Raw genomic sequence first — 13,686 nt, forward strand, 5'->3', positions numbered from 1 at the left:
TGTTGGAGGTTCAGGTTGCCAAATTTTAGTTTTGTTGTTTGAATTCACTGCCAAGGTGGATATACAGGGAGTGTACCCAACTACTTCAGTGTATTCTCTTCCTTCTCTACTAATACAGATTATCCCAATTATTCTTTGGTCTATGATCCACCCTTCAGGTCTCTGCATTATCTTAGAGATTTGACCATCATCTCATTTTAGCAGTTGTTCTGGAGACAAACTCTCACCTTTCCAGGGCCACTTCTCAGCTGACTTAAGTCCACCACAAATCCAACAATTAGGCAAGCCTAGTTCGGTTGCGATCTCCTGCATTAAATCTATGAACAAATTTTGATTAGAAGCTGCCAGACCCCAATCACTGTATTGTTTTTCTAATTGTTCATAATGTTCGCTTAAAGTTTTCAATCTTTCCTGTTCCATCCTCTTTTTCTTGGCCTCTGATTCTTGCCTTTTCAATTCCTGAGATATTTGCTTCATTTTATTCTTTGAGTCTAATCCCTCTTTGTTCTTTGAAAAGCAGAATGTTTTGTCATACTTCAAGCAAATTATGTAATCATTTTTTCTAAGGAGATCAAGCGTGATGGGCTCATTGTTAAGTGAGGACTTCTCATGGTGTTTCAAATTCTTACTCACCTGGTATGTCCTCCCACCCATTCTGCACATTTCTAATTGACTGCTTGTCATAACACAAATTATTAACTTGAAAATATTCCACAACAGTTGATTTTGTTTTACCTCCTATCCATACTGTTCAATTGCATTGGTTACAAATAGGGATAGTAGTTATTCCTTCTGTATCTCTTTTGTGTATTGCATGAGAAAAAGGAGCTTTTGACTGCTCGTTTTTAGATTTTGCCCTTGGGTCATGGCATATTATTTCTCCCTCTAATTCACACATTTTTTATTGAGTGCTATTGTAGGTGCAGTACCCTCTCTCCATGTCATTCTGATAGTCATACTGGGCTCTGTTTGCTTCCCACCCCTTCAGGATCGCTTGCAAGCACTGCTCACATTCATCCGTTAAGCTCTGCCTTTCAGTGCTGAATCGATCCTCTGTGTGCACCCCAGATATCTCACACACGACTAGGCTCAGGACTACTAGGATTCTTCATAGGAATACCCTTCTGCCTTTGCCTTCGCCCGTTGGGTTGCCACCAATGGTGATGTAAACTGTCTTCTCAGCAGCAAGTGTATTTATCAGGGGTCCCACAGCTAGTCCGAACCACAAACCTCCTTTTAAAGATGCCCCACCTCAATAACTTGACCAAGTCAGCCCTGCAGGGTACTTTATTTGAACTTTGGCACTCGATTGCAAGGACTTATGCCTTTGCATCTAATTCTCCCCTTACTTCCTTCTGGTATAATAGATACCACTCTGGGGAGTCTAGCTCCAATATACCCAAATTTGTGGCAAGCACTAAGGCATGGTTAGTCAAGCTCAGCTCTTCCTCTAGGCACTTGAAACACAGACCCCTAGGCCTGTCCCCCCCTCTGCAGTGGGTAACCCAAACCTCATCACAATATATTCACTTAAAATGGATGAAAGGAAAACATCCGCATCCGGGCACCAAACAACTTATCTGGTCCTTGTTGTTCATTTATTGTGACACTGCAGTTTTATCCTTCAATCCCTTGGGGAATAAGTCACTTTCTACTTGGGTGTCTCTTCTTGATGTTCCACCTTCTTTACTCGAGATGCATGTGTCCACCCTTTTTCTGCAGTCCAGATGGCTGTATCTGTGGTGAGAAGGACAAGAAAGGGACCCTCCCAGTGAGGTGCCAGCAGAATTTCTCTCCAGGTTTTGATCAGTACTTCATCACCAGGTCGGATCTTGTGGACAGCAAACCCCAATGAGGTGCTTAGGGTTACCAGTCCCTGTTTTCGCAGCTCTTGCAAGTTCTTATTTATGGCAATTAGGTAGGGTTGAATTTGGCCATCTTCTATATGGAGGGGGGGGGGGCCTACAGGCACCCCATGTTTATATAGCATTCCATAAAGCATTTAAAAAGATTAAATTCCAGTCTTAGAGTGAGGCATAGTCCTTATGTTCAGTAGTGCTAAGGGGAGGCACTTCACCCAGGACATCTTGGTCTCTAGCATCAATTTAGATAGCTGTGCCTTCAGAGTCTGATTCATTCTTTCCACCTTTCCCGAGCTCTGAGGGTGCCAGGGGGTATGGAATTTCCACTGAATTCCTAGAGCATCTAATAATTGTTTGATGATTTTTGAGGTAAAATGTGTCCTTTGATTAGAATCTATATGATCCACCACTCCATATTGAGGTATAACTTCTAATAATATTTTTTATATGGTCTGTGCTGTGGCCTTGGCACTTGGAAAGGCCTCTACTCAATGGGTCAATTTATCTACTATTACCAATAAATATTTGTACCTACTTACCTTGGGTAATTTCGTGAAGTCTATCTGAACTCTTTCAAACGAGCGATAGGCTAAAGGGCATCCCCCCAAAAGTGTTTGCCTTGACCTAGCTCAATTAATCTTTTGACAAATCATGCATCCCTGTACTTCTTGCTTTGCCAATTCATAAATCCCTTTACACCCAAAGAATTTGAGAAATTGTTCCGCAAGAGCTTGTGCTCCCCAGTGAGTCTGCTGATGGATTCTTTTTAAGATTCTCCTAGTATATTCCTTAGACAACAATTCTCTCCTGTTGGGAAAGATGGGACAGGAAGAACTTATGAATATGACTATATGGTAAGAAATACTGCAGATGTAAAACCTGTGAGTGAAATAGAAATGAAAGCCAGCTTTGAGATGTGATCATGGCAGACAGGAAAATGGTGATTAGCTGAAGATGGGTTGAAAGACAGAAAAACAAAAGACTCAGGAATGTTGCCTTTCCATCCTGCAAAGGCATCAGGGAACAAGTACATAAGAAAGGAGTCTATAGAGTTTAGAATATAAAATGACATGGTAAAGTAGTAGTTCTTATAGGCTGCATGCAAAGTTTGTAGATTTTGTATCTCATGCCGGTTGGTCACTGTAAATTAGAATATTCAACACAAAAAGAGATATAATGTATTGTAACAAGGTGATCGCTCTCTTACCCTCTTGGCTCTCTTACCTCGCTTGCTCTCTCTTACCTCTCTCCCTCTCTTGCTCCTGCTTTCTCCCCATGCTTTTCTCCTGCTCTTACCCCGTTTCTACCCCTTAGCTCTCTTCTATCTCTCTCTCTCCCCATTCTCTCTTTAGGGCTTTGCTTCAGCAGAGGCTGGTGGCTGGAAGCAGGCCCTCTTTACCCACGACCCTTGTAATAATAAAGCCACGTGTTTCTAGAACATCTCAGGTCTGCAAAATTCCTTGTCCCTGCCATCCACGGAAAATTTCTACACTCTCCCATCTGGCAATTTCCACCTGCCTCCCTCCAGTTTCCCTCCTATTTTCTCATATCCTTCTATTTCCTTCTGAGAGGGGCGAGGGGGATATTCTTGAAACTCACTCCTATTTTTGGTGTACTTACCACTAACAATGCAGCATTCTTAGCTTCTCTATCTGCCAGGTTATTTCCTCAAGTTCTGAACTGCATCCCTACCTAGTGTCTCCTGATGTGCACAATTGAAATAGCCTCTGGCTCCCTAATAGCTTCTAGGATTTGTTTTATGATTTCTCCATGAACCAATCCCTTTCCACGGGTGCTAACCAGGCCTCTCTCCTCCCAGATTTTCCCAAATGTGGGAACCATACCAAAAGCATATTTCGAATCTGTGAAAATGGTTCCTTTCTTTCCTTTCAGCCTCTTAAGTGCTTATAGCACTGCATATAGCTCACAAGCCTGAGCAGACCAACTGGCACTGAGAGGTCTTGACTCCACTACTTTTCTTGATTTGCTATCTACAATTGCATATCCAGACTTTCTTTTCCCTTCCACCACCCTTGCTGATCTGTCCACAAACCATTTCTCTTCCTCTTCTAACTCTTTTTCCTCCAAATCTGGTCTTATTTTTGTCTGTGGCTCTACCACTTCTGCACAATTATGAGTCAACTCCTCTAATGCCTCACCAAATAAGAACTGAGCTGGATTTTGAGCTGTGGTTGTTCGTAATTCCAACTCCTATGAGTGAATTAATATAGCCTCATATTTAAGAAGTCTACCATCTGCAAGCCACTTGTTTGCTTTCTGCTGCAAAATGTCCCTCACATTATGCGGCGTGTATACGACCAATGGGGCTCCGAAGGTAATCTTCTTAGCCTCCTCTACCAACAAAGCAACTGCCACAATTGCTTGCAAACAGGTAGGCCAACCTCTGCTTACTGGATCCAAAATCTTTGATACATATCCTACAGGCTTTCTAGCCTCTGTCCAATCCTGGGTTAGTACCCTATGGGCAGTATGGTTACTGACATCCACAAATAACTGAAATTGCCTTTTTACATCAGGGAGGCTTAATATTGGGGCTGTTATAAGGGTCTTCTTCAGTTCTTTGAATCCCTCTTCATCCTGTTCTGTCCATTTCAACCTATCAGTAGTGAGTTTCTTATAAAGAAATTTTACTTTCTCACTGTACCCCTCCATCTACTGCCTACAGTATCCCAAGAGTCCCAGCAATTGTCTGATTTCCCTTTTTGCCCTTGGAGAAGGTAATGCAATAATGCCTGCTACCCTCTCAGGGTCCAATTTCTTTTTACTCTTCGTTATCCAATGTCCCAAATATCCTAGCTCTGGTTCTGTAAACTGTAATTTGGACTTAGAAACCTTCAATCCCTTATCTCCTAAGAAATTCAGTAAGGCTATGGTACTCGTCCTCAAATCCTCCTCCTTCGGACCCGCCACCAACAAATCAACATATTGCAACAGTTTTGTTCTCTTTATGGTCACAAATTGACTTAATAGTTGTTCTAGAGTTTGTCTAAATAGATTCAGTGAATCAACAAAACCCTGAGGTAGAGACATCCACCTAAATTGCTCTTTTCTGTTTGTCTCAGGGTCCTCCCATTGGAAAGCAAAATAATCTCAGCTTTCCTCTGCTAGGGGGCAGGTCCAAAAGGCATCTTTTAGATCTATCACACTATACCAGATATCCTCAAGGGAAACTCAATTTAAAAGGATATATGTATTTGCTACAACAGGAAATTTGGTTCTGGTTCTTTCATTTACAGCCCGAAGGTCTTGTACCAACCTGTAGCTCCCATTCGTTTTCCTCACTGCTAAGATGGGGGTGGTATGTCTTGACATACACGATTCCAAAGTCTCCTTTTTTACCAGGTCATCTATTACTGGTTTCAACTCCCTTCTTCCCTCCATAGAAATAGGATATTATTTAATTCTAATTGGCTCTTCAGGTCTTTTTATTTCAATGTGAATAGGTTCTATTTCCAACCTTCCTGCTTCTCCTGGAGCATGCCAAACCTTAGTATCTATCTTACCTTCATCTTCTGTGGTCAACTTATACAAGCTCACCACTAGCTGGGATTCTTTCACAATTAGATTTCTGCTAAGAGCTATAATCATATCTCTTCCCAATAGGTTATAATCTGCTTCTTCAACTAACAACATATCCTCCAAACAAATCTTAGTTTTTGATTCAATTTCCACATTTTTTATCACTGGCACTTTGAATGGCTCACCTTTCACACCTACCACTAGCTTTGTTTCCTTGCTTTTTGAGCACCCTGGTGGAAACCTCTGTAAAGTAGATTTTTCCACACCCATATCAACTAAAAAGGAAACTAGCTTTTTTTGGGGACCTATTCTTAATTTTATCTAGGGCTCATTAGATGTTCTGGTCCCCAAAATTAAAAGTCTCCAACACCCCTAGTCCTCTTGAAAGATCTGTTCGCCTTTCATCCTCTTCCTACAATCCGTCTTGAGGTGTCCCTTCTTTTTACAATAGTAACATTCTGGGACTTCCTTCTGTCTATTTGAATTCTTCTCTGAGGTGGCAGGCTGCCTTCTCTGAACCTCATGGTTTTGGGTCGGTTTTACTGGGTCCCGGGTGCGTTCCTGTTTCTGGACTTCTTTGGCTGCCGCCACCAACACCTTTGCCTGTATTTTTTGTTTTTCTTCATCATGTAAACCTTCTGAACCTCTCTTAATAACTTTTGCAACCCTTTTCCCTGCCAGTTTTCTAATTTCTCAAGCTTCCTTTGTATATCCTCCCATGATTTAGCTACAAACTGGGTTTTCAACAACACTTCCTCGATTGGGGAGTTAGGATCTGTTCCTGAATATATCTGCAAGCTCTTTCGCAACTTGTCCAGCCTCTCAGTTGGAGTTTCATCCCTCCCTTGGCATTCTCCAAATACCTTCCTGATGTTTTGCCCCCTTGGTACTGCCTCCCGTATGCCTTGTATCAAAATATTTCTTAGATCTATCATATTAAGCCTACCTTCCTCAGATTGAGCATTCCATCCTGGGTTCTGGTTTGACCATTTCTGTTCCCCTGACACCTCTTGTGAATTCCGGCATTCCCAGTCCCGTATTCCTGCTTGTCTGATCATTTCCCTCTCCTCGCTAATAAATAGTGACCTTAATATCGAGCTAATATCCTCAAAACTGAAAATACTAGTGCCTAAGAATTCATCTAATCTATCAGCAACTCCAAAAGGATCATCCATCAGCCTCCCCATTTCCTTTTTAAATGCTCTAACATTCCCTGTATTAATAGGCACATTCATGTAGTCTATGACCCCCGGTGCTGTTGGCACTTCCCTTAAGGGAAGTAGATGGTGACTATCTTCTTCACTATCACTGTCCTCCTCATTGGTCATCTTTGTTTTTTACTGTGTTCTCGGGGGAGAGTATGTAATCTCAGTGCATGCGGTTTGCTTTTTGGCTCTGGCTGGCTGTAGAGCGTGTGTGGGCTGAGGCTGTGAACAGGGCTGTGTGGGCTGGGACGTGGGAGTCTGTGTCAGCAGAGGTGGGACCTTGGTGGGTTGGGAGGGTAACAGGGACGAAGGTTGAGGACTTACCTGGGCATATGGCAGTCCAAAAACCTGTGGGGGCTGTACCACAGAAGGCTGTGATGGCTGGAGTTCTAGGGGCTGTGATGGAGGGGGAGGTGGGAACAATGGGACAGCCTGCACAGCCTGTGGCCGGGGCAATGTGGAGGCTTGTAGTGGCACAGGTGCCGAAACCTTCAATGAAGGGCTTGTGCCTGAGCAGGCTGAGACATGGGTTCTGGAGGCGCAGGCGGGGGCGCCTGGGCTTGGGCAGACATGGATACCAGATATGGGGGTGGGAGTTGTCTACAGGTTCCCATGTCTCATTCCGGGTCTCAGTCCCCTTCTTAATTTTCATCGGGAATAACCCTATCCTTGGTTCTTCCCATATCCTTGCAAAACCTTTTTCCTCCCAATCCTCCAGCATTTTGCTATCCACAAACTTATTTAATGCTCGACAAGTCCATGTTTCAAATGTGTCGAACACGGGCTAGATCAGATGTTCTCTAATTGTTCTCTAATTTTCTTACCTCTCCACACTTCTACACAATAATATATCATTTTCTCCTTGGATAATTTCTTTCTTCTAGGGCAATTTCTCCAATTTTCCAGCATCCATCCCAACGGGCTATAATAATATGTACTTATAACAGTGATTAATCTCTCCCTGTCCTTATCTCAACTCATAAACCTTTCATAATATTTTCTTTTCTCTGTCCAGTTGTGGAGGGAAGCGATAGAGTGGCTTTGGTGGGCACCTGGCATCCAGACAGGGTAAACCCGCCACAATTCTGCTGCAGAATTTATGAGAAATACCATTGAAGTCACTCTTCATCCAAGCTTTTTTTTTTTTTTTTTTATGGACAAGTTAAAAATTGTAAGTCTCATGAATACATTGTCAAATCCCAAGTCTCTAAATTGCTTGCTAAAAACAACCAGATTCACTAGTCTCAGTTGGTTTAAATGTCAGTTACCCATTGTAAAATGCAAATATTACTAATTAGGAGCTGCTAAAGATAATTCTTGTGAAGTGCACAAGTAACGTAAATATGCGAAATTCTACTGAAATATGCATTCTTGTTTTTAGGGTTGCTGAACCCATAGTTAAACAAGGGTGTTGGAGGTTCGGTTTTTCTTTTTCTTTTTTTTTTTTCCTCTTTCTCTCAGGGAATTTTCTTTCCATTTGTTGCCCAGGAGATGATGAATGGACGCTACTTAAGAGACAAAAGATGTGGCTGAGTGTCATGGAATTTCCATTGGAATAGGTCTGGGGGGTGGGGGGAAGGGGTGCAGTTTCTGCAGTGTCTTAGCTGGGGGAGGGCATTCTTGGCCTGGCTTGGATGGGGAGCCGGTGATGGTGTTTGGTGCTGGACTTTTCTCCTGCTCAGGAGGTTTGGTGCTGCTGTGAAGTTTCTCCTGACTACCTATTGGTAAGCCTACTGCTTATAGTGACTTGAAAGACTGGGAGTTTTGCTGCAGCACCCATCCTCACCAGTGGAGTCCCCCACATCCTCTCTCCTGAGACAGAGCACCTTCCCCACTGCTGGTGGGTTGGAACCTCACCAGAGCTGCCATTGTCAGGATATCTTCACTGGACACGTGAGGGCACAGGGAAACCAAGCAACCCCCTTTTCCCTCCACCTTCTCTCTCTTCCCAGGGCCACCATTAACCCCTGGGAAGGCTCAGAGCTTGCATTGGAGGGCCCTCTGAAGCCACAGGGGAGTCATTGCACTCCTCTCTGTCGTGACACGAGCCTACAGTGCCCCCTGGAGCTATGGGGGAATCAGTGCAACCTCTCTGCTTCAACACAAGCCAATTGTGCCCCCTTCCAGTTTTGGTTGTAACTACATCAAAAAGGGAAAGTGCTTGACAGGCAGGAAAAGAGCTGTTTTGGAGTTTTCTGTGGGTTTTTTTTTTGTTGTTGTTGCTGTTGGTTTTTGTGGTGGGTTTTTTTTTTTTTTTTTTGTCTTTATATATGCATATTGTAGTAAAGAACTGTTATTCCTTCTCCCATATCTTTGCCTGAAATCCCCATAATTTCAAAGCTATACTAATTTGTGCGTGTGGAGGGGGGGGGGAGTGGCGTCATTTTTTCTATTCCAGGAAGGTTCCTGCCTTCCTTGGAAGACACCTGTCCTTTTAAACCAGGCCAAAGGGGGTAGTGCAAAATCCTACATTTGGGGGTGAATAACCCCATGCACCTGTACCTGCTGGGAGCTGAAGAGCTGGAAAGCAGCTCAGCAGAATATTGCAGAAAAGGTCCTGGGAGACATGCTGGACACCAAGATGAACGTGAGCCAGCAATGCACCCTTGTAAATAATCACAGAATCACAAAATCATTTAGGTTGGAAAAGACTTCTGAGATCATTGAGTCTAACCTTTGACTGATCACTAACCTTGTCAGCTAGACCATGACACTAAGTGTCATGTCCTGCTGTTCCTTGAAAACTTCTGGTGATGATCACTCCACCCCTTCATGGACAGTCCATTCCAATGTTTAACAAACCTTTACATAAAGAAATTCCTCATGATGTCCAACCTGAACCTCCCCTGGAAGAGCTTGAGGCTATGTCCTCTTGTCCTGTTGCTAGTTGCCTGTGAGAAGAGGCCAACCCCCACCTCACTACAACTTCTTTTCAAGTATTTGTAGAGAACAATAAGGTCTCCCATAAGCCTCCTTTTCTCCAGGCTAAACAACTCCAGCTCCCTCAGCCACTCCTACTGAAGAAGACCAATACTAACTTGGGCTGAATTAGGAGTGTTGCAAACAAGTTGTGGTCTGAACAGTAATGAAGTCTGACAACACATAAAACAAACCTTTACTGAGGCAGAAGAAAGATGAGCAATGAGGGTGGTGAGTTAACCTTGACTGGTCTTCAGATGCCCATTAAACTTCTTTATCACTCACCTTAGTGAGACAGGCAGAGGAAAAAATCAGATGAAAAACTTGTGTGCTAAGATAAAGGCAGATAATTAAACACAAAGGCTATGCGTGGTATGGCATTACTCTTTGGTCTCACAATTCCTATCCTTTGTTCTTGTGGGGACTTCAACTTACCAGATGTCAGCTGGAAATGCAACACAGCTGAGAGAGAACAGTCCAGGAGGTTCCTAGAGTGTGTGGAAGAGAACTTCCTGACACAGTTGGTGAGTAAGCCAACCAGGGGAGATGCCTCACTGGACCTGTTCTTTGTGAGCAGAGAAGGACTGGTTGGTAATGTGATGGTCGGACATCGTCTTGAGCAATCACAAAATGATAGTTTTTAATTTTCAGAGAAGTAAGGAGAGGGGTCATCGGAACTGCCATGATAGGGTTCCAAAGGGCACGCTTTGACCTGTTTAGAAGACTGGTTGAAAGAGTCGCTTGGGAGGCTGGACACTCTCCAAGAAGGAACTCTTAAAGATACAGGAGCAGGCTGTCCCCATGTGCCCAAAGACAAGCAGGTGGGGAAGAAGACAGACCTGGCAGAATAGAGAGCTTTTGCTGGAACTCAGGGAGAAAAAGAGAATTTATCACCTCTGGAGAAAGGAGCAGGCAGGATTGCTACAAGGATGCAATGAGAAAATGAGAAAGGCTAAAACACAGCTAGAGCTTAATCTGGCCACTGCTGTAAAAGACAACAAAAAGTGTTTCTACAAATACATCAGCAACAAAAGCAGGGCTTAGGAGAATCTCCATTCTTTACTGGATGTGGAGGGAAACAGTGACAAAGGATGAAGAAAAGCCTGAGGTACTTAATGCCGTCTTTACCTCAGTCTTAAATAGCAAGACCAGTTGTCTTCAAGATACCCACATCTGGGTTGTAAAAAAGAGATGGGGAATAAAATGAAGTCCCCATAATCCAGGAGGGAACGATCAGTGACCTGCTGTGCCACTTAGACCCACACGAGTCCATAGGGCCAGATGAGATCTACCCCAGAGTACTGAGGGAGCTGGTGGAAGTGCTCACTAAGGCACTTTCAATAATTTACCAGCAGTCCTGGTCAACCAGGGAGGTCCCAGGTGACTGGAATTTAGATATGTGATGCCTATCTGTAAGAAGAGTCAGAAGGAGAATCTGGGGAACAACAGGCCTGTCAGCCTGACCTTAGTGCTGGGGAAGGTTATGAAGCAGATCATCTTGAGGTGCCATCATTCAACAGGTGCAGGACAACCAGAGAATCATGCCCAAGTGGCATGAGTTTAGGAAAGGCAGGTCCTCCCTTCTATAACAAAGCGACCTGCTCAGTGGATGAAGAAAAGACTTTAAAGCTTTTGATGTAGTGTCCCACAGCATTCTCATGGAGAAACTGGCTTCGCATGGTGTGGAGGGGTGTACTCTTTGCTAGGTAAAAAACTGGCTGGATGGCTGGGCCCACAGTGGTGGTGAATGAAGTTACATCCAGTTGACAGCTGGTTACAAATGGTGATCTCCAGGGCTCAGTATTTGGGCCAGATCTATTAAATATCTTCATCAGTGACCTGGACAAGGGGATCGAGTGCACCCTCAGTAAGTTTGCAGATGATACCAAGTTCAGTGGGAATATCGATCTGCTTGAGGGTAGAAAGGGTCTGCAGAGGGATCTGGACAGGCTGGATTGATGGGCTGAGGTCAACAGTAAGAGGTTCAACAAGGCCAAATGCCAGGTTCTGCACTTGGGTCACAACAACCCTGTGCAGCAGTACTGGCTTGGGGAAAAGGCTGAAAAACTACCCGGAGAAAAAGGACCTCAGAGTGCTGGTTGACAGCAGCTGAACATGAGCCAGCAATGCACCCAGGTGGCCAAGAAGGCAAATGTCATCCTGGCTTGTATCAGAAACAGTGTAGCCAGCAGGCTGAGGGAAGTGATTGTCCCCCTGTACTCAGCACTGGTGAGGCTGCACCTCAAATACTGTGTTCAGTTTAGTTCACTTCAAGAAAGACATTTAGGCACTGGAGTGAGTTCAAAGAAGGGCAATGAAGCTGGTGAAAGGTCTGGAGCACAAGTCTGTGAGGAGTGGCTGAGGGAGCTAGGGTTGTTTAGCCTGGAGAAAAGCAGGTTGAGGGGAGACCAAATAACTCTCTACAACTACCTGAAAGAAGGTTGTAGTGAAGTGGGCGTCAGTCTTTTCTCCCAGGTAACAATTGACAGAACAATCAGAAATGGCCCTGAGTTGCGCCAGGAGAGGTTTAGATTAAATATTAGGAAAAATTTCTTTACAGAAAGGATTTTCAAGCATTGGAACAGGTTGCCCAGGGAAGTGGTGGAGTCACCATCCCTGGAAATGTTTTAAAAATATGTGGATATGGCACTTAAAGCATGATTTAGTGTTGAACATGGTGATGGTGCTGGGTTAATGTTTGGACTTGATGATCTTAGAGGTGTTTTCCAACCTTAAAGATTCCATGGTTCTATAATTCTATTATATACTGGAGAGAGTTCAAGAAGTGCCATAAGGATGTTTTTAAGGGAATGGAGAATCTCTCATACGAGGAAAGCCTGAGACAGGTGGAACTGTTTAGCCCAGACAAGAGAAGGCTCAGGGATCATTTCAGTAATGTATATAAATATCTGAAGGGAGGCTGCAAAGAGGACAGAAGTAGACTTTTTTTCCAGCGGTGCCCAGTGGGAAAATAAGGGGGAATGCGCACAAAGTTAAACACAGATGGTTCCATCTGAAAGTCTGGAAACAACTTTTTTTCTGTGAGAGTGACTGAGCACTGGAACAAGTTACCCAGAAATATTGTGATGTCTCCTTCCTTAGGCATATTCATGTGTACATGGTCCTGGGCAACTGGTTTTTGGTGGCCCTGCTTAAGCAGGGATGTTTGACTAGGTGACCTCCAGATAACCCTTTCAACCCCCAACTATTTTGTGAATATGTGAATCAAGTACTCAAATATGTTTTTATTAAGTTTTATGAAAGTATTATTTCTATAAAAATGCTTCTTCTGTTTTCCTCTCTTGTATTAAGCTATGCTCAACTACTCATGCTGAAATAAGTATCTATGCTAGGGCTAGGGCTTTCAGAAATTTTCTCAATGAGAAATTGTATGACAAGCTAACATACCTGGCCTAGCAAAACTGAGTTCTTTGTGCTTCTAGTTATAAATGCCACAAATCTCTCTTAATATGACTTCCAACTTTTTCTTCATGTGTGTTTAGTCTTCCTGTTCATCATCAGAGAGCAAGAAGGGATCGTCTGTCTCGACACAGTTCTGTTAGCCAAGATGAAAACTTTCACCATCTCTCCTATGAACAGCAGAAAGCAATAGAAGAGTCCCAAGCCTTTAACCCTCCAAATAGATCCCATCGTATGTTGCACTCAGCCAGTCACTCGCCACAGCAGAACACGGTGATGGTTGACATTCATGATCAGGTAAAAGTGTGTTGAGAACATGTATGCAAATGTCTTAAATTCTGTGTATTCATCTCCAAATAGAGAAATTTTGAAAATTCTCCTTGACAAATTAGTTGGTAATGGAGGTCACATAACACTAATTCCTATTAGCCCTCTTGTACAGAGTAATATTTCTTTTTTTTCTTTTGAGTAGTATCAGTGTATGGAGAGCTGCAGCATTCAGTGAAAACATTGATACATTTGTTACTTAAGAAAAAATAAAAATATAGACTCTCATAGAAAAGAGTGAAAGTCAACAGTCTGTCAGTTTGTGTTGGCGCAGTTCTGAAGATGTCTGCATTCCACCTTTGAAAGTGACTCTTCTGCTTAGGAAGTTAAATTTAGTTTAAGATATACTATGGTAATAATGTCTTTAAAATCATCGAATCATAGAATATCCTGAGGTGGAACGGACCCATGAG

At 43.3% G+C, this 13,686-nt stretch overlaps 1 protein-coding gene across 1 annotated transcript in view; it reads left to right on the forward strand.

The window, feature by feature from the left end:
- Positions 1-13,686, forward strand: part of LOC310922102 (E3 ubiquitin-protein ligase RNF38-like) — a 315,954-nt gene that overhangs the window by 50,138 nt on the left and 252,130 nt on the right. The window contains 1 exon segment of the mRNA XM_083882454.1: positions 13,030-13,243. Within this exon segment, the coding sequence (XP_083738580.1) occupies positions 13,030-13,243 (214 nt within the window).

Source organism: Zosterops lateralis (assembly GCF_965231275.1).
Source record: "Zosterops lateralis genome assembly, chromosome: W".
Taxonomy (NCBI): domain Eukaryota; kingdom Metazoa; phylum Chordata; class Aves; order Passeriformes; family Zosteropidae; genus Zosterops; species Zosterops lateralis.